The sequence below is a fragment of the Manis pentadactyla genome, chromosome 16 (assembly GCF_030020395.1).
Source record: "Manis pentadactyla isolate mManPen7 chromosome 16, mManPen7.hap1, whole genome shotgun sequence".
NCBI classification, from domain to species: Eukaryota; Metazoa; Chordata; class Mammalia; order Pholidota; family Manidae; genus Manis; species Manis pentadactyla.
This window is the reverse complement of record NC_080034.1, coordinates 41,390,129-41,416,541: the sequence shown is the minus strand read 5'-3', so window position 1 is coordinate 41,416,541 and position 26,413 is coordinate 41,390,129. Positions and strand designations below refer to the sequence as shown.

The 26,413-nt window shown below is 41.4% G+C and overlaps 1 protein-coding gene across 9 annotated transcripts in view; it reads right to left on the bottom strand.

The window, feature by feature from the left end:
* CEP63 (centrosomal protein 63) overlaps window positions 1-26,413 on the bottom strand; it is a 103,550-nt gene that overhangs the window by 47,678 nt on the left and 29,459 nt on the right. For all 9 annotated transcript variants that reach the window (XM_057494026.1, XM_036875444.2, XM_057494027.1 and 6 more), the window contains 2 exons: window positions 4,475-4,570; window positions 3,518-3,640 (listed from right to left, as the gene is read on the bottom strand). In XM_057494026.1, the coding sequence (XP_057350009.1) occupies window positions 3,518-3,640; window positions 4,475-4,570 (219 nt within the window). The remainder of the gene's footprint in view (window positions 1-3,517; window positions 3,641-4,474; window positions 4,571-26,413) is intronic.

Here is a 26,413-nt window from a genome sequence, read left to right as displayed (position 1 = left end):
ATAGACCAATGGAACAGAATAGAGAATCCACTTATAAATCCAAGCATATATGGTCAGTTAATATATGATAAAGGAACCATGGACATACAATGGGGAAATGACATCCTCTTCAACAACTGGTGTTGGCAAAACTGGACAGCTACATGCAAGAGAATGAAACTGGATTGTCTATCCTAGTACACAAAAGTAAACTCAAAATGCATCAAAGACCTGAATTAAGTCATGAAACCATAAAACTCTTAGAAGATAACAGAGGCAAAAATCCCCTGAATATAAACATGAGCAACTTTTTTCTGGATGCATCTCCTTGAACAAGGGAAACAAAAGCAAAAATGAACAAGTGGGACTACATCAAAGTAAAAAGCTTCTGTACAGCAAAGGACACCATCAACAGAACAAAAAGGCATCCTACAGTATGGGAGAATATATTTGTAAATGACATATCCAACAAGGGGTTAACAAAATATATAAAGAACTCACACACCTCAACACCCAAAAAGCAAACAACCCAATTAAAAAATGGGCGGAGGATATGAACAGACAATTCTCCAAAGAAGAAATTCAGATGGCCAACAGGCACATGAAAAGATGCTCCACATCACTAATTATCAGGGAAATGCAAATAAAAACCACAATGAGATCTTACCTCACAACAGTTGGGATGCCCAGTATCAAAAAGACTAAGTACAACAAATGCTGGTGAGGATGTGGAGAAAGGGGAACACTCCTACATTGCTCGTGGTAATGTAAGCTAGTTCAACCACTGTGGATAGCAATATGGAGGCTCCTCAATAAACTCAAAATAGAAATACCATTTGACCCAGGAATTTCACTTCTAGGAATTTACCCAAAGAATATAATTTCTCAGGTTCAAAAAGACATATGCACCCCTATGTTTATTGCAGCACTATTTACAATAGCTAAGATATGGAAGCAACCCAAGTGTCCATCAGTAGATGAACAGATAAAGATGTGGTACATATACACAATGGAATACTATTCAGCCATAAGAAAGAAACAAATCCGACAATTTGCAACATGGATGGAATTGGAGGATATTATGCTCAGTGAAATAAGACAGGCAGAGAAAGACAAGTGCAAATGAGTCCCCTCATTTGTGGAGTAGAAGAATGAAGCAAAACGGAAGGAACAAAACAGCATCAGACTCACAAACTCAAAGAAGGGACTAGCGATTACCAAAGGGGAGGGGTGTGGTAGGGTGGGTGGGGAGGGAGGGAGAAGGGGAGTGTGGGATTTTATGATTGGCATACATGTTGGGGAGGATCATGGGACAGTGTAGCACAGAGAAGGCAAATAGTGACTTTGTGGCATCTTACTACACTGATGGACAGTGACTAATGCAATGGGTTATTGTATTATATACACGGGGGGACACGATAACATGGGTGAATGTAGTAACCACATTGTTTTTTCATGTGAAACCTTCATAAGGGTGTATATCAATAATACCTTAAAAAAAGGGGACATGGGAGTTGAAAGGGAATGTAAGTGATGTAACCATGGATTTTAAGCTGTGTAAGGACAGGTAAGTGAGGGCATGAAGGAGTTATGGAGCAGTGTAAAGGTGACAGAATTCAATCACTTTAAGGGGTGTGATGAAGACACTATTGAGAGTCAAGGGACTAGAGGGAGTGAGCTGAAAAGAGAGGGATGACAAGACTGAGATGCTTTAGAATGTGACTCTAGGAGGGCTTCAAGTACAACATCTAAGGAATGACAATGGGAAGAAGTGGATAGGATAGGAAAGAGATCAAAATATCTTTGGAGGAAAGAATATCAAGGAGCTCAGAGACCAGAGGACTACAAGCATTGTCCCTATGGATACTGAAACCCCCAGGAATTATGAGTTATGTTAGAGTGACAACGAACTGGGAGCTTGAAGCCTCTGAATCAGGAAAGTCACCAGGGGTTAAAAGATGACTACTTTGGTTGTATGTACATTAGTTGGTGGTATAAGCTGATGACATGAAAATCAAAGACAGGGTTTTTGAGATAGAAAGAAAGGAGAATGGTCAGGAAGTAGTAATGAGGAGCAAGAAGGGCATGAGGAGTTTGGAGGAAAAAAACCCAGGTATTCGAAGAGGGCTAGAGGGGAAGCATCTGTTTAGTCCTCTGGTCTTAAGTTCTTCAAATCTATAAAAATACTGAGATGTAAAAGAATACTAAACACATAAATTGCATTTCTAAGTAGTAATAATATAATGACATTTGTGGGTGGCAGATGGCTCTGCATAGGAAAATTGTTTAGTAACCATACAAAGATGTTAAGTAATGTTTCTCAAATTAGAATCAGCTAAGGGAGCTGGATAAAATGCAGATTCCTAGGTCCCATGTCATACTATTGGATCAGACTCCCAAGAGCCTAAAGAGGACCCTGGATGATTCTTAGGAGCACTGGAGAACCAATGGCATGGACGAAGGAGGGGAGTGGCAGATTCAAGTGAAAAAGAGTGACAGCCTTGTCACTCCATCACTTGTCACTTGATGGACAGCCTTGCTGCACCATCATCTACTCTTGGCAGTATTAACTCACTGCCTTCCTTAAGTCCTCTAGAAAATCAACATACAGTTGACCCTTGAACATGGGTTTGAACTGCCTGAGTCCACTTACACAGATTTTTTTAACAAATATTTTGGAAAAATGTTTTGAGATTTGTGACAACTTGAAAAAATTTTTAATTCCCTATCTTACTTTATTATTTTCTCTTTTCCAGCTTACTTTATTCTAAGAATACAGTATATAATACACATAACATACAAAATGTGTTAATCAACTGTTCAAGGTATTGGTAAGGCTTCCAGTCAACATTAGGCTAAGTTTTGGGGTAATCTAAAGTAATATGCAGATTTTCGACTGCATGTGGTTGGCACCCCAACCCCCGCATTGTTCAAAGGTTAGCTATATAGAATAACCATGGAGTTACTCATTCTCAGCAAGAGGGAGGTAAATGGCTTATATATCTAAATGGGAACTGAGGATAAGCTATCTGATATGCACAGTACTCTGTACAAAAAAAAGCTATGTGCTTTCAACATTTACTAAGCCCCTACTCTATTAGGTGATAAATAAGACAAGAACACTGTCCACGGAGGACTGCTAGTAACTGCTGGTCAGTGTCTTTCAATATTGGTATTTTGGGTACAATAATCCTTCCTGTGTGGAACAGTCTCAGGCACGTTTAGTGCCCCTGGCCCCCTAATACCAGTTTTATTCCCATTTTGACAACCAAAACAGTGTCTCCATATATTTCCAAATGCTCTTGAAGGGTGGTACAGCCCTGTTGAGAGCTAGTGACAGCCAGTAACCCTGTCAGCCACAGGGGACCAGAAGAAGATAAGATGTACAGCAGATCACCGCCCCCCCACCTTTGAAATAACTCAGTGTCAGTCCTGGAGATGACAGAAAATTGGTTTCAGGAAATAGCACTATTAGAAATAGCATTTTCCTATGTGAACACAGACAATCACTATGAAGAAATTATTACTATGAACATACCTCTATTTTTCCAGTTAACCTCTCAATTTCAGACCGATCTTCCCTGTGATTTTTGACATTTCCTCTGAAGTCTCTTATGTGCTTTTTCTGTAGCTTTTCATAGCTTCTCTTCAGTCTGCCTAACTGTAGATGCAGTTATTTTAGTCTTAAAATGTAAGAGTTTGAAAACTGTGGTGGAACAAATTGGTATCATCATAGCAAGAGCAGTGCTAAACAGTATTATTACAAATAGATTGAGCATGTTAGAATTGCAAATTAAAATATAAAACAACTCAATATGGATACAAAAATCAACACTAGAAAAGAAGTAACTGAGTCAAGGAAAAAATAAAGGGAAAAATATTTTTTGAACAAAATTTTCATTTTTATTACAATAGCCTTGCACTTTAGGGCCTCGCAACCAACCCCAAAATAAAAACAGCAAATAAAAACTCCTTTTCGTTTCACTAGGCCTATGGTTCTTCGACCATTCTCCTGTGGAACAAAGATATTCAGTAAGCAAGAGAGAAGTACTTTGGAATTAAATAAAAATAAAAGATTTTTCCAAATCTAAAGAATAAAATTGAGTTAATAGAATTTTCTTTTGATTTATCCCCAAATGCTTCTGAAACCTCTGGATACTCCATTATTTAAAATCAAGTAGCTGATTTAATTTAAAAATGAAAATATTTAATAGAAGGTTTTTGGTATCACATTTCACAATATTTAAAAATAGCTCTATTTCTTTTGGGTACTCATCTCAGAAACACATTTTAGAATCTCTGTTCTAGGGAGTATCAAACATAAAATTAGGCAAGATTCTTTGCCTGGATTTAAGAATAGAGAAATGGTTTTCCATGCCTATAGCTCCTATGGAATACATACTTCCAACTTGATGAAAGAGAAACTGGCCCACTGACGATATTCTCAAGAGTTAAAGAGACAGAATTATATAACATAATAGAATTAAAATCTCACTTCTTCATGTAGTTTCTTTAACTCCTGCTTATACTCCATGGCCATCTCTTGCTTGACTTTTTCATGTTCTTCTGCCTGCTGATGCAATATTCCAATCTAGAAGCAGATAAGCAGTAGTATTTTTCATTATTAGCATTGAAACAAAATCCATGAAACATAAAAATAGGAAATAATCTTTGTAGAAATCTCTGAACACCAGGTCTCAACTGCATATGGTAATACTCCACTTCTCAGGAAGTCAGATATTTAACATTAATTATTTAATAATCCACAACAATGGAAAATAAACTGTTCTAGAATTTCTAGGTTTAGATGAAAACCTGCTTTCACTATTCTTCCCAAATCTTTTTATTAAAGAAAAACTCAAAAAATTAAAAGATATGAAATTATAAGAACCTTGGAAACTAAGAACATTGAACAAAAATCTATGAGACTCCAAGAATAAGTTTATAATTCGAAATGCAGAATAGTCATGCCAGACAGCGTAAAAGTAGGAGACTTATACTTGCTTTATTATTTACCCTGCTTCAGAGAAATCGGTTCCACCAAGAGCAAGGACATTATCTTAAACTACTTTTCAGTGGTTTAAGCCACAGCTAGTTCATACCCAGCCCTCATCTCCATCAATATCCATCAGTATTTTTTACATCTCCTGAAAGCCAGTTAAAATTTCATCTAATAATAAATAAGGAGGGAGAAGAAGAATGGGGGAATAGCAGGTAGTAATCTCAATCACAATACAGAATGATAATTTTAAAAACAAAACAAAAAACCAGATCTTAAAAGTTGTCATCACAGGAAGCCAGCATCACTCTAATACCAAAACCAGGCAAAGATCCCACAAAAAAAGAAAATTACACATCAATATCCATGATGAACATAGATGCAAAAACACTCAACAAAATATTAGCAAACCGAATTCAAAAATACATCAAAAGGATCATACACCATGATCAAGTGGGATTCATCTCAGGGATGCAAGGATGGTACAACATTCTAAAATCCATCAACATCATCCACCACATCAACAAAAAGAAGGATAAAAACAACATGATCATCTCCATAGATGCTGAAAAAGCATTCGACAAAATTCAACATCCATTCATGATAAAAACTCTCAACAAAATGGGCATACAGGGCAAGAACCTCAACATAATAAAGGCCATATACGATAAACCCACAGTCAACATCATACTTAACAGCGAGAAGCTGAAAGCTTTTTCTCTAAGATCGGAAACAAGACAGGTATGCCCACTCTCCCAACTGTTATTCAACATAGTACTGGAGGTCCTAGCCATGGCAATCAGACAAAACAAAGAAATACAAGGCATCCAGATTGGTAAAGAAGAAGTCAAACTGTCACTATTACACATGACATGATATTATACACAAAAAACACTAAAGACTTCACTCCAAAACTACAAGAACTAATATCTGAATTGAGCAAAGTTGCAGGATACAAAATTAATACACAGAAATCCGTGGCTTTCCTATACATTAATGATGAACTAGCAGAAAGAGAAATCAGGAAAACAGTTCCATTCACAATAGCATCAAAAAGAATAAAATACCTAGGAATAAACCTAACCAAGGAAGTGAAAGACCTACACCCTGAAAACTACAAGTCACTCCCTAAGAGAAATTAAAGAGGACACTAACAAATGGAAACTCATCCCATGCTCTTGGCTAGGAAGAATTAATATTGTCAAAATGGCCATCCTGCCTAAAGCAATCTACAGATTCAATGCAATCCCTATCAAAATACCAACAGCATTTTTCAACAAACTGGAACAAATATTTCTAAAATTCATATGGAACCACAAAAGATCCCAAATAGCCAAAGCAATCCTGAGAAGGAAGAATAAAGCAGGGGGGATCTCACTTACCAACTTCAAGCTCTACTACAAAGCCACAGTAATCAAGACAATTAGGTACTGGCACAAGAACAGAGCCACAGACCAGTGGAACAGAATAGAGAGGCCAGATATTAACCGAAACATATATGGTCAATTAATATACGATAAAGGAGCCATGGATATACAATGGGGAAATGACAGCCTCTTTAACAGCTGGTGTTGGCAAAACTGGACAGCTACATGTAAGAGAATGAAACTGGATCATTATCTAACCCCATACACAAAAGTAAATTAGAAATGGATCAACACCTGAATATGTCATGAAACCATAAAACTCTTAGAAAAAAATATAGGCAAAAATCTCTTGGACATAAACATGAGTGACTTCTTCATGAACATACCTCCCCAGGCAAGGGAAACAAAAGCAAAGATGAGCAAGTGGGATTATATCAAGCTGAAAAGCTTCTGTACAGCAAAGGACACCACCAATAGAACAAAAAGGCATCCTACAGTATGGGAGAATATATTCACAAATGACAGATCCAATAAAGGGTTGTCATTCAAAATATATAAAGAGGTCACACACTTCAACAAACAAAAACCAAACAATCCTATTAAAAAATGGGCAGAGGATCTGAATGGACAGTTCTCCAAAGAAGAAATTCAAATGGCCAACATGCACATGAAAAGATGCTCCACATGGCTAATCAGCAGAGAAATGCAAATAAAAACCACAATGATATATCACCTCACACCAGTAAGGATGTCCACCATCCAAAAGACCACCACCAACAAATGTTGGTGAGAATGTGGAGAAAGGGGAACCCTCCTACATTGCTGGTGGGAATGTCAATTAGTTCAGCCATTGTGGAAAGCAGTATGGAGGTTCCTCAAAAAGCTCAAAATAGAAATACCATTTGACCCAGGAATTCAACACCTAGGAATTTACCCGAAGAATGCAGGAGTCCAGTTTGAAAAAGACAGATGCACCCCTATGTTTATCGTAGCACTACTTACAATAGCCAAGATATGGAAGCAACCTAAGTGTCCATCAGTAGATGAATGGATAAAAAAGATGTGGTACATATACACAATGGAATATTCTTCAGCCATAAGAAGAAAACAAATCCTACCATTTGCAACAACATGGATGGAGCTAGAGGGTATTATGCTCAGTGAAATAAGCCAAGCGGAGAAAGACAAATACCAAATGATTTCACTCATCTGTGGAGTATAAGAACAAAGGAAAAACTGAAGGAACAAAACAGCAGCAGACTCACAGAACCCAAGAATGGACTAACAGTTACCAAAGGGAAAGGGTCTGGAGAGGATGGGTGGGAAGGGAGGGAAGGGAGGGATAAGGGGTAAAAAAAGGGGGTATTACAATTAGCAGACATAATGTGTGTGTGGGCACGGGGAGGTCTGTACAACACAGAGATGAGCAGTTATTCTATAGCATCTTACTGTGCTGATGGACAGTGACTGTAATGGGGAATGTGGGAGGTACTTGATGATTGGGGGGGTCTAGTAAACATAATGTTGCTCATGTAATTGTAGATTAATGATACCAAAATAAAAAAAATAAAAAGTCATCACAAAAAAATATTGTAACTATGCATGGTAGCAGACCTTAAGAAGACCTTGTGGTGATCATTTCAAGATACATGGAATATATGGAATTACACTGTATACCTTAAACAAAACAATGTTATACCTTAAGTATACCTCAATGAATAAAAAAAGAATTCTTTTAAGAACAAGAAGTTAATGCAATTCCAATGTAAAATTTTAGTAGTATTTTTTTTGAACTTCAGAAAGTGATTCTGAAGTTCAATGTAGAGGAATGATTAAATATAGCCAACAAAATGGAAAAGAAAACTTCTGCAAAAAAAATTTAAGTGAATATTTACTAGATTTCTGGGTAGGAACCCTTCAGCTTTAAACTAATGAGTCATTTAAAAATGATAGATTTGACTATGTAAAAATGTAAAACTTCTGTATTTTAAATAACCCCATCGATTTTAAAAGTAAACAAACTGATCTTTTCTAACTTGTTCCTACTATGTTCAGAAAATATACTCTATGATTTCAAGCATTTGAACTGTGTCGAGATTTGCTTTATGTTGTAGCATATGGTCAAGTTTGGAAAGCATTCTGCTTGGGATAGAAAAGAATGTACGCTGTGCAGTTCTCTTGTGCAATGTTCTGTATACATAAATTAGGTTGTTTGTTGATCATGATGCTCAAATCTATATCCTAATCAATGTTTATCTCTTGTTCCATCAGTTCTAAGTAGGTTAAAATCCCCAACTGGAACTGTGGCTTCATCTATTTCTCCTTGTAATTCTTCACTTTTGCCCACAGATAAGGAAGACAGAAAAGAGAGAAAAATTTCTTTTATAACTATTTCATTAGACACTTACAAATTTAGACTTTTTGTATTAGTTTGAGCTCCCCAAAAAGTGTAGCCTGGGACATGGACTTCAGGGCAGGTAACAGTAAGTGATCCAGAAAGTATAGTAAGGAAGTGGAAAGAAGACCCAGAGATGGAAGGAAAGCCCATAAAGGGTGTGTTATTGACCCAATTTTTACAGTAAGCAGCTGGAGCTAAATTATACAGGGAACTCACCAAGGAACCACACAGAATGTGTTTCAGGACTGTCCCTCTTAAGGATGGAAAGCTGGAGAATTTACCCACCAATCCTAGTCCCTCCACCCCCCACTGCTTGAGGCTCCGCCAAGGAATGTTAATTTCCCTAGACTTCCAAGATGCACCTGAGCAGCTCTCTAAGACTCCACAGAGAGAAGCATGGCGTAGTGACATGTGGGATATGGGATACAGACCACGAAGAATGTCTGCTACAGTTAAATATCCTGAAATTTCATATTTTACCATTATGATGTGTTCCTCTTCATGTTTAGGAATGTTTATCATTTCTGTTTTAAGTATAGGTCTTCTAATAATATAGCCACACCATCTTTCTATTCAAAGTGTCTGATTGGTATATTTTTATTTTACCATTTACTTCCAACTTTGCTGTATCATTTAAACACCAAGTAATTGAGTCTAATTATTTTTATCCAGCTGGACAATTTTTGTCTTTTAATTAGGCCATTTAGTATTTAGATTTAATGGACCTATTTTGGATCTATCATCTTACTAAATGCTATTTGTACTTAATAAGCTCTGTGTTCGTTTTCCTCTCCTTTCATTCCTTCTTTGGGACAGGTAACTTATTTCATTTTTTCCTTTTATTAGATTGGAAGATATATACACTAATAATACACAGTGTACTCTTCAACAACACAGGTTTGAAGTGCATGGGACCACTTCTATGTGGATATTTTTTGGTGAATATATTGGAAAATTTTTGGAGATTTGCAACAATTTGAAAAAAACATTTTCTTTTCTCTTACTTTATTGGGAGAATACACTACATAATACATACACCATATAAAATATATGTTTGATAAGCATGAACACTATGTTACTGGGAAGGCTTCTGTTCAACAATAGGCTATTAGTAGTTAAGATTCTGGGAACTCAAAAGTTTTATGTGGATTTTTAACTGTGCAGAGTCAGTGCCTGTAACCCCCCCCCGTGGTATTCAAGGGTCAATTGTATTAATACGTACTTTTAATGGTTCTCTCAAGATTAAAAAAATGAGTCTGTGACTTAACAAGGCTAATGTTAATTAGTGGTTTCACCAATTCCCAGGCAACTCAAGAACTAAATACTTTAGTTTCATATACCCCCAACCAATCTGATTTAAATGCCATCATAATTCTACATAGTTAAACTGAAAAGGCTACTGTTGTTATATGCAACCGATATTCACTTAGATTTACCCATATATTTACTGTTGCCTTTCATTTCTTCCTTTATCTCTGAGCTTCCATCTGGGATCACTCTTTTTCTGCCTACAAACATTCCTAGTATTTCCTTCGTACAGGTCTATTAATGACATATTCTCTCAGTTTTTGTTGAGAGAATGTCTTTATTTCATCTTTATTCTGGGTAAAGATTTCTGGTTTAGCAAGGAAAAAAATGTCATTTCTTTGTAAAGATCATTCTATTGTCTTCTGGTTTTCACTGTTTTAGCTGACAAGCCAGGTGTTAGGAGCCATTTATAGGTAGTATCTTTTTTATTTGTAAATGACCTTGTTTTTTTTTTCTGATTGTTTTGCAAATTTCCTCCTTGTCTTTATTTTCAACCTAGGTAAATGTTTCTTTTTGTTTATCCTGCTTGAGATTCTTAGACTTCTTAAATATGTGACTTTCCTCATCATTGGCAAAATCTCAGTCAATTTATTTCAAATAATGCTTCTGCCCATTCTCATTCCTCTTCTCCTTCAGGGATTCCAAAAACACTCATTATTAGACCTTCTTGCTGTACCCTTTTTTCCTTATCTTCTCTATTTTCTATCATTTTGTCTATGCTTATTCTAAACATTTTCTTTTGTCCTATCTTCCAGTTCACTAATTATCTCTTAGTGTTTCAGGTCTTAATTTCAGTTATTCTGTTTTTTAATACTATAACTTCCTTTCATTTGATTTTAATAGTTTTCAATTCTTTCTTGAATCATTCAATATTCTTTTATCTCTTTGAACACAGAAAACACAGCTGTCACCATCTCCGAGAATGGCAAGCTCAAGGAGAGATTCTTCACGAGAAAGACAATGAAAGAGAATAGAAAAATTATTTGATATGTTTGAACACACTGCAAGAAGACTTATACCTGTGTCCGAGTTTGGAAACAATGAAGAGTAGGTACATTTTTAAAAAGCAAATGAAAATAAGACAATTATTAATTCTCAGGAAAACAAAAAATTATAACAGAAATGTTTATCATTCTTCTTTGATTCAGTTGTGAGCAATTTTTATCATCTAAATAATGCAAATACTGAATAATGATCTAGCCAAAAACTAAGAAAGACAACCCTGACAGGATGAGGGGATGAAAATTGTATGTAAAAGAGCAAAACCCTTATCTTTCATAGTCGGAAGTCATTAGATAAATAGCTAAAACTGAAAATTTCAAAGTATCAGTATAAACTGTTACTTAGAAACATGGGGAGAATGCCACAGGAAAGAGTAAGAGGCACTGAAATGAGTGTTTCGAAGTAGCAAGAAGCCTAGGTTCAGAGGGGTGGAGCAGATGATTACTCTGTTTTGTTATGTGCCTTGTACAACCATATGTATGTATGTATGTATGTATGTGTGTATTTATTTATTTATTTATAATTAATCTACAATTACATGAGGAACATTATGTTTACTAGACTCCCCCCTTCACCAAGTCTCCCCCACAAACCCCATTACAGTCACTGTCCATCAGCGTAGGAAGATGCTGTAAAATCACTACTTGTCTTCTCTGTGTTGCACAGCCCTCCCGTGCCCCACCACCCACATTATAAATGCTAATCGTAATGCCTTCTTTCTTTCTCCCCCCCTTATCCCTCCCTTCCCACCCATCCTCTCCAGTCCCTTTCCCTTTGGTAACTGTTAGACCATTCTTGGGTTCTGTGAGTCTGCTGATGTTTTGTTCCTTCAGTTTTTTCCTTTGTTCTTTACACTCCACAGATGAGTGAAATCATTTGGTATTTGTCTTCTTCTGCCTGGCTTATTCACTGAGCATAATACCCTCTAGCTCCATCCATGTTGTTGCAAATGGTAGGATTTGTTTTCTTCTTATGGCTGAATAATATTCCATTGTGTATATGTAGCACCTCTTCTTTATTCATTCATCTACTGATGGACATTTACGTTGCTTCCATTTCTTGGCTATTATAAGTAGTGTTGTGATAAAACAGGGGTGCATCTGCCTTTTGCAAACTGGGCTGCTAGATTCTTCGGGTAAATTCCTAGGTGTTGAATTCCTGGGTCAAATGGTATTTCTATTTTGAGGTTTTTGAGGAACCTCCATACTGCTTTCTAAAAAGGTTGAACTAGTTTACACTGCCACCAGCAGTATATAGGAGGGTTCTTCTTTCTCCACATTCTCACCAACATTTGTTGTTGGTGGACTTTTGGATGGTGGCGATCCTTACTGGTGTGAGGTGATATCTCATTGTGGTTTTATTTTGCATTTCTCTGATGACTAGTGATGTGGAGCATCTTTTCATGTGTCGGTTGGTCATCTGAATTTCATCTTTGGAGAACTGTCTGTTCAGCTCCTCTGCCCATTTTTTAATTGGATTTTTTGCTTTTTGTTTGTTGAGGTGCGTGAATTCTTTATATATTTTGGATGTCAACCCTTTATTGGATCTGTCATTTATGAATATATTCTCCCATACTGTAGGATGCCTTTTTGTTCTATTGATGGTGTCCTTTGCTGTACAGAAGATTTTTAGTTTGATATAGTCCCACATGTTCATTTTTGCTTTTGTTTCCCTTGCACAGGGAGATATGTTCATGAAGAAGTCACTCATATTTATGTCCAAGAGATTTTTGCCTGTGTTTTCCTCCAAGAGTTTTTATGGTTTCATGCCTTACATTCAGGTCTTTGATCCATTTCGAATTTACTTCTGTGTATGGGGTTAGACAATTACCCAGTTTCATTCTCTTACATGCAGCTGTCCAGTTTTGCCAACATCAGCTGTTGAAGAAGCTGTCATTTCCCCATTGTATGTCCAAGGCTCCTTTATCATGTATTAATTGACTGTATATGTTTGGGTTAATATCTGGACTCTCTTTTCTGTTCCACTGGTCTGTGGCTCTGTTCTTGTGCCAGTACCTAATTGTCTTAATTACTGTGGCTTTGTAGTAGAGCTTGAAGTTGGGAAGCGAGATGTCCCCTGCTTTATTCTTCCTTCTCAGGATTGCTTTGGCTATTCGGGGTCTTTTGTGGTTCCATATGAATTTTAAAACTATTTGTAACAGTTTGTTGAAGAATGCTGTTGGTATTTTGATAGGGATTGCATTGAATCTGTAGATTGCCTTAGACAGGATGGCTATTTTGACAATATTAATTCTTCCTACCCAAGAGCATGGAATGATTTTCCATTTGTTAGTGTCCTCTTTAATTTCTCTTAGGGATTGACTTGTAGTTTTCAGGATATAGGTCTTTCACTTCTTTGGTTAGTTATTCCTAGGTATTTTATTCTTTTTGATGCTATTGTGAATGGAACTGTTTTCCTGATTACTCTTTCTGCTAGTTCATCATTAATGTACAGGAAAGCCACGGATTTCTGTGTATTAATTTTGTATCCTGCAACTTTGTTCAATTCAGATATTAGTTCTTGTAGTTCTGGAATGGAGTCTTTAGTGTTTTTTATGTACAATATCATGTCATGTGCAAATAGTGACAGTTTGACTTCTTTACCAATCTGGATGCCTTGTATTTCTTTGTTTTGTCTGATTGCCATGGCTAGGACCTCCAGTACTATACTGAATAACAGCGGGGAGAGTTGGCATCCCTGTCTTGTTCCCGATCTTAGAGGAAAAGCTTTCAGCTTCTCGCTGTTAAGTATGATGTTGACTGTGGGTTTGTCGTATATGGCCTTTATTATATTGAGGTACTTGCCCTGTATGCCCATTTTGTTGAGAGTTTTTATCATGAATGGATGTTGAATTTTGTCGAATGCTTTTTCAGCATCTATGGAGATGATCATGTAGTTTTTGTCCTTCTTTTTGTTGATGTGGTGGATGATGTTGATGGATTTTCGAATGTTGTACCATCCTTGCATCCCTGAGATGAATCCCACTTGAGCATTGTGTATGATCCTCTTGATATATTTTTGAATTTGGTTTGCTAATATTTTGTTGAGTGTGTTTGCATCTATGTTTATCAGGGATATTGGTCTGTAATTTTCTTTTATTGTGGGATCTTTGCCTGGTTTTGGTATTAGAGTGATGTTGGCTTCATAGAATGAGTTTGGAAGTATTCCCTCTTCTATTTTTTGGAAAACTTTAAGGAGAATCGGTATTATGTCTTCTCTATATGTCTGATAAAATTTAGTGGTGAATCCATCTGGACCAGGGGTTTTGTTCATGGGTTGTTTCTCGATTACAGATTCAATTTCTTTGCTGGTAATTGGTCTGTTTAGATTTTCTGTTTCTTCCTTGGTCAGTCTTGGAAGGTTGTATTTTTCTAGGAAGTTGTCCATTTCTTCTAGGTTTTGCAACTTGATAGCATATAGATTTCTGTAGTATTCTCTAATAATTTTTTGTATTTCTGTGGGGTCCGTCATGATTTTTCCTTTCACATTTCTCATTCTGTTGATGTGTGTAGATTCTCTTTTTCTCTTAATAAGTCTGGCCAGGGGTTTATCTATTTTGTTTATTTTTTCAAAGAACCAGCTCTTGCTTTCATTGATTTTTTCTATTATTTTTTTCTTCTCAATTTTATTTATTTCTTCTCTGATCTTTATTATGTCCCTTGTTCTGCTGACTTTGGGCCTCATTTGTTCTTCTTTTTCCAGTTTCAATAATTGTGACTTTAGACTATTCATTTGAGAATGTTCTTCCTTCTTTAGATAGGCCTGGATTGCTGTATACCTTCTCTTAGAGCTGCCTTTGCTGCATCCCACAGAAGTTGGGGCTTTATGCTGTCGGTGTCATTTGTCTCCATATATTGCTTGATCTCTGTTTTAATTTGGTCACTGATCCATTGATTATTAGGAGCATGTTGTTAAGCTTCCATGTGTTTGTGAGCCTTTTTGTTTTCTTTGTAGAATTTATTTCTAGTTTTATGCCTTTGTTGTGTGAGAAGTTGGTTGGTAGAATTTCAATCTTTTTGAATGTACTGAGGGTCTTTTTGTGGCCTAGTATGTGGTCTATTCTGGAGGATGTTCCATGTGCACTAGAGAAGAATGTGTATCCTGCTGCTTTTGGGTGTAGAGTTCTGTACATGTCTGTTCAGTCCATCTGTTCTAGTGTGTTGTTCAGTGCCTCTGTGTCCTTACTTATTTTCTGTCTGGTGGATCTGTCCTTTGGAGTGAGTGGTGTGTTGAAGTCTCCTCGAATGATTGCATTGCATTCTATTTCCTCCTTTAATTCTGTTAGTATTTGTTTCACTTATGTTTGTGCTCCTATATTGGGTGCGTATATATTCATAATGGTTATATCCTCTTATTGGGCTGACCTGTTTATCATTTAGTAATGTCCTTTCTTCTCTCATTACTTCCTTTGTTTTGACATCTATTTTGTCTGATATAAGTACTGCAACCCCTGCTTTTTTCTCCCTATTAGCTGCATGAAATATCTTTTTCCAACCCTTCACTTTTAGTCTGTGTATATCTTTGGGTTTGAGGTGAGTCTCGTTAGCAGCATATAGATGGGTCTTGCTTTTTTATTCTGTTACTCTGTGTCCTTTGATCGGTGCATTCAGTCCATTTACATTTAGGGTGATTATTGAAAGATATGTACTTATTGCCATTGCAGGCTTTGGATTTGTGGTTATGAAAGGTTCAAGGTTAGGTTTTTTACTATCTGTCTAACTTAACTCGCTTATTAAACTATTATAAGCACATTCTTATGATTCTTTATTTCTCTCCCTTCTTATTCCTCCTCCTCCATCTTTATGTGTTAGGTGTTTTATTCTGTGTTCTTTTGTGCTTTCTTTGACTGCTTTTGTGAGTAGTTGATTTTGTTTTTTGGCTTTAGTTAGTATTTGGTTGGTCTGCTTTCTTTGCTGTGATTTTATTTTGTCTGGTGACATCTATTTAGCCTTAGGAGTGCTTCCGTCTAGAGCAGTCCCTCTAAAATACCCTGTAGAGGTGGTTTGTGGGAGGCAAATTCCCTCAACTTTTGCTTGTCTTTGAATTGTTTAATCCCTCCTTCATATTTAAATGATAATCATGCTGGATATAGTATTCTTGGTTCAAGGCCCTTCTGCTTCATTCCATTAAATACATCATGACATTCTCTTCTGGCCTGAAACATTTCTGTTGAGAAGTCTGACAATAGCCTAATGGGTTTTCCTTTGTAGGTGACTTTTCTCTCTCTGGATGCCTTTAATACTCTGTCATTGTCTTTGATCTTTGCCATTTTAATCATTATGTGTCTTGGTGTTGTCCTCCTTGGGTCCCTTGTGTTGGGAGTTCTGTGGGCCTCCATGGTCTGAGAGACTATTTCCTCCCCCAATTTGGGGAAGTTTTCAGCAATTATTTCTTCAAAGACACTTTCTATCCCTTTTTCTCTTCTTTTTCTGGTACCCCTATAATATGGATATTGTTCCGTTTGGATTGGTCACACAGTTCTCTTAATATTCTTTCATTTCTGGAGATCCTTTTATCTCTCTGCCTCAGCTTCTCTGTGTTCCTGTTCTTTGATTTTCCATTAATGACCTATCGCAGCTCATCCAGTCTGCTCTTAAGTCCTTCCAGAGATTGTTTTATTTCTGTATTCTCTCTCTCAACTTTATCCTTTAACTCTTGCATATTTCTCTGCAGAACCATCAGCATGGTTATGACCTTTATTTTGAATTCTTTTTTGGGGAGATTGGTTAAGTCTATCTCCCCAGGCCCTCTCTTGGGGGTTGTCTGGGTAATTCTGGACTGGACCAAATTCTTCTGCCTTTTCATGGTGATAGAGGTAGCTGTTAGTGGGTAGCACATGTGTCAGCTGGGAGAACAAAGTCCTTTCCTGCTTCCTGGTCGCTTTGCCCTTCTCCACCGCCTGTGTTGGTTACCCGTACTCCTGGAGCACCCTTTGGGTTAATCCCCTAAGCTGCTGTGGGCAGGGTCGCCATCAGGGTAGCTGAGATCCCTGTGGGGAGTGGCAGGCACGCCAGGTGTGCTCTCCTGTGAGAGTGGCGTCCCCGCCAGGCAACTGCGTGCTGGTGGTGGTGGCCTTTGGGTCTTGCCTGGGTGGCTGTTCACCGGGAGGAGATTCTGGGTGGCTGCTGGGTGCATGGCTGCTCCCGGGCCACTCCTGGGCCCCCCTGGTGCTGCCGGTGGTGGCACGTGGGGGCCACTCCCTGGCTGTTGGGCTGCTGCCACCGGCTCGTGCGTGCTGCTCCCATGCCCCTCTGGTGCTGCTGCTGGTGCGTGCGGGCCGCTTCCAGGCCCGTGGTGCCCCATGTGGCCACTCCCTGCCACGGAGCGCCTGACTGCTCCCCCACTACTGTGCTGGTGCGTCAAAGTCTTCCCCAGCCGGGGGAATGACTGGCAGGCTCCTTATCTCCGTGAGGGGCTTCAGAGCTGCGCTGCCGCCCAGGGGGTTAGGTCGCCTAGAGTTTGACAGAATTTCCACCTGCTGGGCTGAGTGTGCTGGGATGATTTCATCCAGCTGTGAGGTCCCTGTACCTTTAAGACTTTCAAAAAGAACTCGCTTTTCTTTTGTCCCAGGGGAGCCAGTTGCGGGCACCGGCTTGCAGGTTTTGCTTTTTCGTTTCTGTAATATTCAGCACACCATGCACTGTGTGTCTGTGCTCCCGGTGTGTATTATTAGACCTGGTTGTTTAGCAGTCCTGGGCTTTCACTCCCTCCTCGCTCCAACTCCTTTCTTCCTGCCTGGAAGCTGGGGTGGGGGTGTGGGTGCTCGGGTCCCGCCAGGCTGTGGCTTGTATCTTACCCCCTTCATGTGATGCTGAGTTCTCGCAGATGTAGATGTAGCCTGGCTGTTGTACTGTATCTTCTGGTCTCTCTTTTAGGAATAGTTGTGTTTGTTGTATGTTTTAAAATATATATGTTTTTGGGAGGAGATTTCTGCTGAACTACTCACGCCTCCATCTTGGATCCTCCTTCCCATATTTATTTTTATTTAGTAAATGAGGCAAGCATAAATATTAAATGTATGGAAGAGACTGTTTAATTTTATGTATCTACCAGCATCTGGTTCATAATGGGCACTCAACAATATTTAGATTTCTTAAAGAAAGAGAAGAGAAAGAAAGGGGTTTAAAGTGTTGGGGGGAGAGGTGTTGTGTATTTTACTCAGTTCTTGTGCCTGCTGCAACAAAGAATTGAAGGGCAGAGACACAGTAGTGAAGCAAAGTAAAAGTTTTATTTAGTTACTTAGAGAGAAAGTGCACGTGACCTCAGAGAGAGGGGAGCGCTGTGGAAGATTAGGAAAACTTAAAGTTATGCAGTTAGAAAGTGTGGGTGACCTCAGAGAAAGGAGTACCCTGACATGCTGGAGAGAGTTTAAGATTAAAAGGTTACACACTTAGAAAGTGTGGGTGACCTCAGGGGAGCACCCTGAACGTTGGGGGTTCTCCCTTTTAAGGATTTTTCAGAAATGTGACAAAGGGCTAGGGTGTGGGCTTGTTAAGTGGTCTCAAGTATCTTTGATGAGGCATTACGTTTCTTATCAGTCCTCTAGGTAATTCTGCAAAATTAGCTTAACACGAGAAATTTACTGCTGTGGTCCCCTCCCAGGATAGCAGCTTCCTGGTTTGGGAGCACATCAATCAAGTTGGTAAAGAGTATGTTAAGAATCTTTCTTCTTTAACTTCCTGGGTTTTTTTTTTCAAAATGCAATTTTGGCTTTAAGGTGGGATCTCCCTGTCTTTATTGTGCTGTTTATAGGTGGGCCTTTTAGCAGGCTAGAGTAAATCTTACAATGGCCCAAAGAAGACATGGTCTGTGCTCAGATACTTCTCTTTATCTGGGGAATATTCAAACATTCAAGGCCAACCTGCTCTTGACCTTTTGAGTTTTAACTGATTAACTCATTAACTTTGAGTCTTTTCTGGATTTCTAGTTTTAACTGGTTAACTGAGTCCTTTCTATGGGGCTTTACTGACCTTGTTCTCTTTCCACCCTGCTCATACCTTATTTTCCTGCCTAACAAAAGCTGTGAGGGATGGTATTAGGTAGAGAAATGGAAACGAAGGCTTGAAACTGTCAATATGAATAACAGAAGAAAGAGCTGAAAATAACTGATCATTTCAGATATAATTTAGTTTTCAAAGTGCTTTCTTAAATAGTAATTCAATCTTCACAACAATACCAGAACATAAGGCTTATATCCTAATTTTACACATGATCAAACAGGCTCAGAGAGGTCAAATTATCTGTGCAAAGGCCATTCAGCTGAAAAGAGGTGGACAGGACTCCAAAATCCTTACTCATTTCTTTAGGTCAACCAGCTCTGAAGGGTGTTAGCAATAACAGGAGCAGTAATGTCCACTACAGCAACCCAGTCCCAAGCATTCACTTACAGAATGAGTTGCTTATAGTATTCCTCCAAGGAAGATCTGCAGGCAGGCTGGAGCTGGTCACAACAGCAATCCAGCACAAGATAAGGAACTTAAGGCAGAAAGTAAATTAACTGTTTAAACACACTGTGTAGTGCCACTGACATTTTTATATGATAAGCTTTCTAAGAAATAAGGCAGGCAACGTACTGACTGACATCGTGGTGTAAATTTTTTATCTCACCCTGAACTGTTATTTGAGTAGCATTGATTTATACCGTAGGACTAACTGCTTCTAGACCTGTTGTGGGTAAAATTGTAGTATTTTCAGAGTATCTCGCCTGGCTTTAGTACATCTGCATATCAAGAGGTGCTCAAGGGTGAAGAGAAGTATGGCTTTAGGGCATCTGCATCATTCCTCAAGGGTGGAGAGAGGTTCAGCTCCATATCAATGGGTAATTACCTGGGCAACAGAGGGCTTATCTTTACCTGAGAGGTGAGGGGGAGGGCTGGTTTTGGCTTCTTCCAGAGCAGAAGAGAGAGATGGGCCAGACTGCAGTTTGTAAGCAATAAACGGGTTTTAAACTTTATTTCTCCCTTTGACTGATTTTGGTTTTTAGAGGTATTTTGCCCCAGGATTTCCTCTCCCCAGACTTACATCTGGCGCAGTCAGTAGGACTCTTCTGAATCCGAAATCTGTCATAATGGGTGCGACCTTTGGGAGGGCCGCCCCTATAAATGATGGGAAGAAGTGGTGCTCGCACTGAGGGACATGTGTCTACACTCCTATGGTCGTGGAGGGGCTACCACCACTGCTGGCCGCGCTGACTCCAGCCTGTGGCCTGAGCCTAAGGAAACTGTTTCTGTCACTGCTGCTGCTCCTGCTGACAGCTGGAGCCTGGTCACAACTATGGAAAGGAGCAGAGGTCTGGGTCACCTTGATAGAAAAGCAACCGGCTGCTGTGTACCATGCCTTCCTGGCTATGGAGTCTGTTGCTAGAATAGCTCCAACCAGGGTAATAACCACCTATCCCATCGTGGGGTGGGTGAGAGACTGGACCCAAAGGCACAGCCACCTACTGTATGTATCATGTGACCGGCCATTTGCCTTTGGCATTCCCAGGGAATGATGAAGCAGACACACTGGCCCAGGTGTGCTGGCTAGAAGGAAAGCCTGCCTCTGATGTGGCCCAATGGCTACACCAGCATTTGTTGCATGTGGGGCAAAAGGCAATGTGGGCTCATCGGTGGGGCTTGCCATTGACCTTTGAAGAAGTCAGCCAAGCCTGGAAGGAGTGCCCTGCATGTTGTGCAGATCAGCAAACCACCAAGAGAGGCCTAGAGCATCCCTTTGCAGCCTATGGCCAGTTGCTGGTGATTGAGAGCGATCAAGGCACCCACTTTATTAGACATGCATTGCAGGGATGGATGCAGCAATTAGAAGTAAAATGGACGTGCCCTGGACAATTCAACACATGGACCGGTGATGGCTGGCTCTTCTGGCACCTTGGGGAAAAGGCCTGGAAGCTGGCCTCCTGTGTATTCCTGGAATAACAGCAAAGTGGCCCCCCATAATCATGGTTAGTTGCTTCTACAGTCCTTGTGTCCTGCATGCGCCTCCCGGCTGCACCTTGATTGTGTTGCTGCTGTCAAGAAAAATACGCTTAAAGAGAGGTTTGACTTTGTCTAATGTTCAGTAAAAGTTTTGAGAATAATCTAGCATGGTTATTAGGAATGAGTAAACAAGTGTATAAACATATTTTGTGCTTAGTGAGAGATTGTGCTGTAAAGTACATTTACTTAATCTGCACAGGCTGAATTCTCTGGCTTGAGGATTATCATGATTTTATTGCTGTTGCTATTGTAAGAGGGGTAACGAGTAAATTTTAAGGTGAGATTTCTGGAGGGGTGGCCTATGGGTAAAATTGTAGTATTTCCAGAATATCTCGCCTGGCTTTAGTACATCTACATATCAACAGGTGCTCAAGGGTGGAGAGAAGTATGGCTTTAGGGCATTTGCATCATTCCTCAAGGGTGGAGAGGGGTTCAGCTCCCTATCAATGGGTAATTACCTGGGCAACAGAGGGCTTATCTGTACCTGAGACGTGAGGGGGCGGGCTGGTTTTTGGCTTCTTCCAGAGCAGAAGAGGGAGATGGGCCGGACTGCTGTTTTGTAAGCATAAAACGGGTTTTAAACTTTATTTCTCTCTTTGACTGATTTTGGTTTTTAGAGGTATTTTGCACTGGGATTTCCTGAAGGGCCCCCACCCATAAGATGGCGAAATTCTTGCTTCTCTTCCGGGTCCTCGGTTCCCGCCGGCGCCACCTGAAGCCCAATCACCCCTCGCCCCCCTCCCAATCCCAGCACCTAGCCAATAGCCACCAGCCCCGTAGAAGTAACACCACAATCACCCCATGCCCCTTCCTATATAACCCAGCACCTTTCCCTAATAAAGCGGAATTCTCTGGTGAATTGCTGCTGTGTGTCACTCCTTTCCTTTCATTGGTGCCGAAACCGGGGAGACGGGACACCCCAACTGGGCCCCGTCTTCCCCCCGACACAAGCAGCAGCTTGCCCTCGTCCTCTTTTTCCAGCGCTCGCTCCTCACACTCACCACTCCTCTTTGGCCTTTGGGTAAGTTTTCCCCCAGAGTGGGCCACTCTAACCCAACGAGGAGGGAACTCTCCCCGCCTTAGGCCTTCACGGCTGCAGCGGACCCTCAGGCCCCTCCTCCAACAGCCATAAACGAGGTGACTCCTTTGCGGATGAGAAAGCTCCCTTTCTGCCCCCCCCTTCCGTTCCTTCCGCCGAAAATTCCTTCCGCCGAAAACTCCTAGTACTAGGTACCTCGGACTCCAGCACTCTGCCTTCTTAGAGAAGTCTGGGTGACGACCCACACTTCCTAAGAAACCGACTCGTATACGAGTTTCCACAGACCCCCAAGGATCATCGGGGACGCCCTTTGTCTCCTTGCCGTCTGCTCCCAGTCTGAGGGTCTCCGTTCGTCTTCCCCTGTTTGTCTCCTTCTCTGTCCTTTAGCCATGGGAGCCTCCTCATCCCTCCCTGAAAGTTCACCTCTTGAATGCCTGCTCAGGTATCTAGCCACCCTCTCCCTGACACCTGATATAAAACCAAAACTTCTCCGTAAATACTGCTCCCAAGATTGGCTGACATACCCCCTAGACAATCACAACCAATGGCCCGCAGGGGGAACTCTTGATCCTAACATCACTCGCGATCTCTTTAACTACTGCCAGCGCCTGAAAAAATGGAAGGAGATTCCCTATATCGAAGCTTTCCACCTCCTCCCGCCGCCTCCCCCCAGGTTCTCCTAGCCTGCAAGCTGTCTCCCCTGCAAAAGCCTCCCTTTCACTCCCTTCCCCCTCCTACAGCCCCTCCGCCCTCTTCCACAGCGGCCGCTGCCTCCCCCTCCTCTCCCACAACAGCCCCTCCCCCTTCCTCCACCACCATCTCCTCCCCCACCTCACCCCCCTTGCAGTTCAAGCCTGAGCGTTTCAGCCCCCCTCCAACTAATTTCCAGGAGCCTCCTCTGTCTTTGCCCCCATCACCTGTTTCTCCCCCACAGACTGAGCCAGAACCCTTCAGTCCTCCTCAGACTCGGTCCCGAGGGCCTCCCAAAATTATTGCCCCCCTTCGAGAAGTAGCAGGATCCGAAGGCATCGTGCGCGTTCACGTCCCTTTCTCCTTAGGAGATTTAGCCCAACTGGAGAAACGCCTAGGTTCCTTTTCCACTGATCCCACGACATATATCAGGGAGTTTCAATGGACCCTCCAGTCATACAGCCTCACACATCATGACATTTTCATGCTCCTGGCCAATACCCTCCATCCTGAAGAGCGCAGACTAGTTTGGGACTTCGCCCAAACGCACGCCACCGAAACCCACAGGACTGACCCCACCTATCCCCCTGGCCCCACTGCTGTCCCCGAACAAGACCCACACTGGGATTATAACACCGCCATGGGTCTCCACTCTTGAGATATTTTTGCCTCCTGCTTAATAGCAGGTCTGAAAAAGGCAGCTCGTAAAGTAGTCAATTTTCAAAAGCTCCCTCCGAGTTCTTAGACAGACTCACTCAAGCCCTATTACAGTTACCAGCCTGGACCCAGAAACGCCTGATGGGAGACGTGTCCTTATGACATACTTCCTAGCTCAAAGCTACCCCGACATTAAAGCTAAACTCAAAAAGTTAGAACAGGGCCCCGCTACCCCACAGACTGAGAGCCTAACAGTGGCCTTTAAAGTCTTCCATAACCAGGAGGAGGAGAAAGAACGCCGTAAACAAAAGGCTGATCAAGCCAATTTCCAAATGTTGGCCCAGCTGATAAAACCACAACCTGGGCGCTCTTCTACAAACAAGCCCCCCCACAGGAGCTTGTTTCAAGTGCGGACAAGAAGGACATTGGTCAAGGGCATGCCCTTCCCCCAGATCTCCTACCACCCCATGCCCCAGATGCCACAAAAAGGGCCACTGGGTCTGATTGCCCAGCCACCCGAAGGGGAGGCTGGACGAACAACCCCCATCCTAAGCCCGCCGTAGTGGGGCTGGCAGAATATGATTGACGGGGCCCGGGGGCTTCTTGCCCGACCATTTCCATCACCAAACAGGAGCCCAGGGTTACTTTAATAGTAGACGGTCGCCACATCTCCTTCCTCCTAGATACAAGAGCCACCTTCTCAGTCTTGCGAGAATACCAGGGCCCTACCATGCCTGCCATTACTCCTACAGTCGGGGTAGGAGGTAAACAGATTTTCCCATTAAACCCCCTCCCCTTTTATGCACAATCCAAGACAATCCCATACCTTTCTCCCACTCCTTCCTGGTTATGCCCCAGTGTCCCATCCCTTTACTAGGACGAGACATCCTTTCTCTCCTCCATGTTTCCATAACTATATCCACTCCCACAGCCCCCAGGTATTCCCTTTCTCATGGCCCTCATAGCTGACGACCCCCCTCTACCCAATGAAAGTTCCAGTTCTGCCCTCATACACCCCGTAAATCCCAAAGTTTGGGACATTACAAGCCCCTCCCTGGCTCTATGTCCTCCTGCCTCTATCAAATTACGTGACCCCTCTCAGTATATCTGTCAGGCCCAATACCCCTAATCACTTCGGCCCTCATAGGCCTCCAACCCATCATTCAAGATCTTTTAAACAAAAATTACCTTAGACCCACTCACTCCCCGTTTAATACCCCCATATTAGCTGTTAAAAAAACCAACGGATCTTTCCACCTCGTCCAAGACCTTCGCCTCATTAACATGGCCATCGTCCCTATCCATCCCTTAGTCCCAAATCCATATACCCTTTTATCGCAGATCCTTGCCTCGGCCTCCCACTTCTCAGTCCTAGATCTCAAGGATGCATTTTTTTCTATCCCTTTGGACCCCTCCTCCCAAGATTTTTTTGTCTTCACCTGGACGGACCCATACACAAGACATTCTGAACAACTCACTTAGACAGTTTTGCCACAAGGCTTCCGAGTCCACCTTATTAAAATATGTGGACGATCTTCTACTCTGCAGTCCCTCGTGGGAACAGTCTCAATTTGACACTGCCTCCCTACTTAACCTTCTAGCTTCCAGAAGTTACCCGGTATCCCCTGTCAAAGCTCAAATCTCTTCCCCTTCTGTCACTTACCTCGGATTTCTTCTATCTCAACAAAGAAAGTCCATTACCTTAGACAGAAAACAGCTCCTCTCTGACCTGCCCATTCCCAAAACCAAGACAGAAATCCTTTCCTTTCTAGGCCTGGCTGAGTATTTTAGAGCGTGGATCCCTAACTTCTCCCTGTTGGCAAGACCCCTATACGACCTCAGCAAGGGCCCCCCTGAAGAACCATTATCCTCACCCTGACACTCCTTCATTAAGCTCCGTGGAGCCCTTGTGGAAGCCCCAGCTCTCCTGATTTGTAGAAGCCCTTCTCATTATACATTCATGAGAGGTCCAGTCAAGCTCTAGGAGTTCTAAGCCAATATTATGGCCCATCCTTTGCCCCAGTAGCTTATCTTTCCAAGCAATTAGACCCCACAGTTTGGGGATGGGCCTCCTGCCTACGGGCATTAGCTGCTGGACAGCTCTTGCAGAAGGAAGCTCATAAACTGACATTCGGGGCGCCCCTTACCATTCTGTCCCCACATCACCTAAAGGATCTCTTAACCTACAAAAGTTTACAGACTCTCCCTCCCTCCAGACTCCTGACCTTACTGTCCTCTTTCCTCCAAAATCCCGTTCACCCCCTTTGCCATCCATACCCGAATCATGACTTTTTCCTCCTTTACTGCTCCCTCGCTCTCTCTCGCTTTTTTTCCTCATTCCTATTGTCTTCCCCGCCACCCCAGCCTCCTTTGTATGGCGATTCAAAGTCAGACACACAGCATCAAACAAAAATTACTGCCCTCATTGCCACATCAGACTGCCCTCTGAAAGGCTGCTCCGAGCCTTTATACCTCCACTTTCCTCCCTCCACCGAAGTGTTCACTAGCAGCTACCTTTATTCTCCCTACCTCTGCTTCCTCTATGACCAAAAACAAGCCTGTTGCAGGCGATGGCCAGACACCTACAGAGATGTCCCTACTGGTCTTGTGCCATTCACTACATGGGTAACTCCCGGTACCCACAGTATTACTCCTCCAACCCATTCTCTTCAATACTAACAAACCCCTTCTTCACCTGGCTGTGGCCCATTGCAGGCCCTATAATAATCATTCTTCTCGCCTGTCTCTTCTTACCTTGTATAGTAAAGTTTATCAAATCCCAAGTCGGTAAAATCTCTAATCAAACTTTCAACCAGCTTTTACTCAGGAACTACCAGCTTTTAGCCACAGAAGATCCCTCACCCTCATGTAACCTCCTCACCACATGCTGAGATGGACCCCTCTCTCCGCTGGAAACTGTTCCTGGAAACAATGGCCGCAGACGCCTGGCTTCTGGCACCTGTATCCTCTTGGCACCATTGGAATCAACAAGTCCTC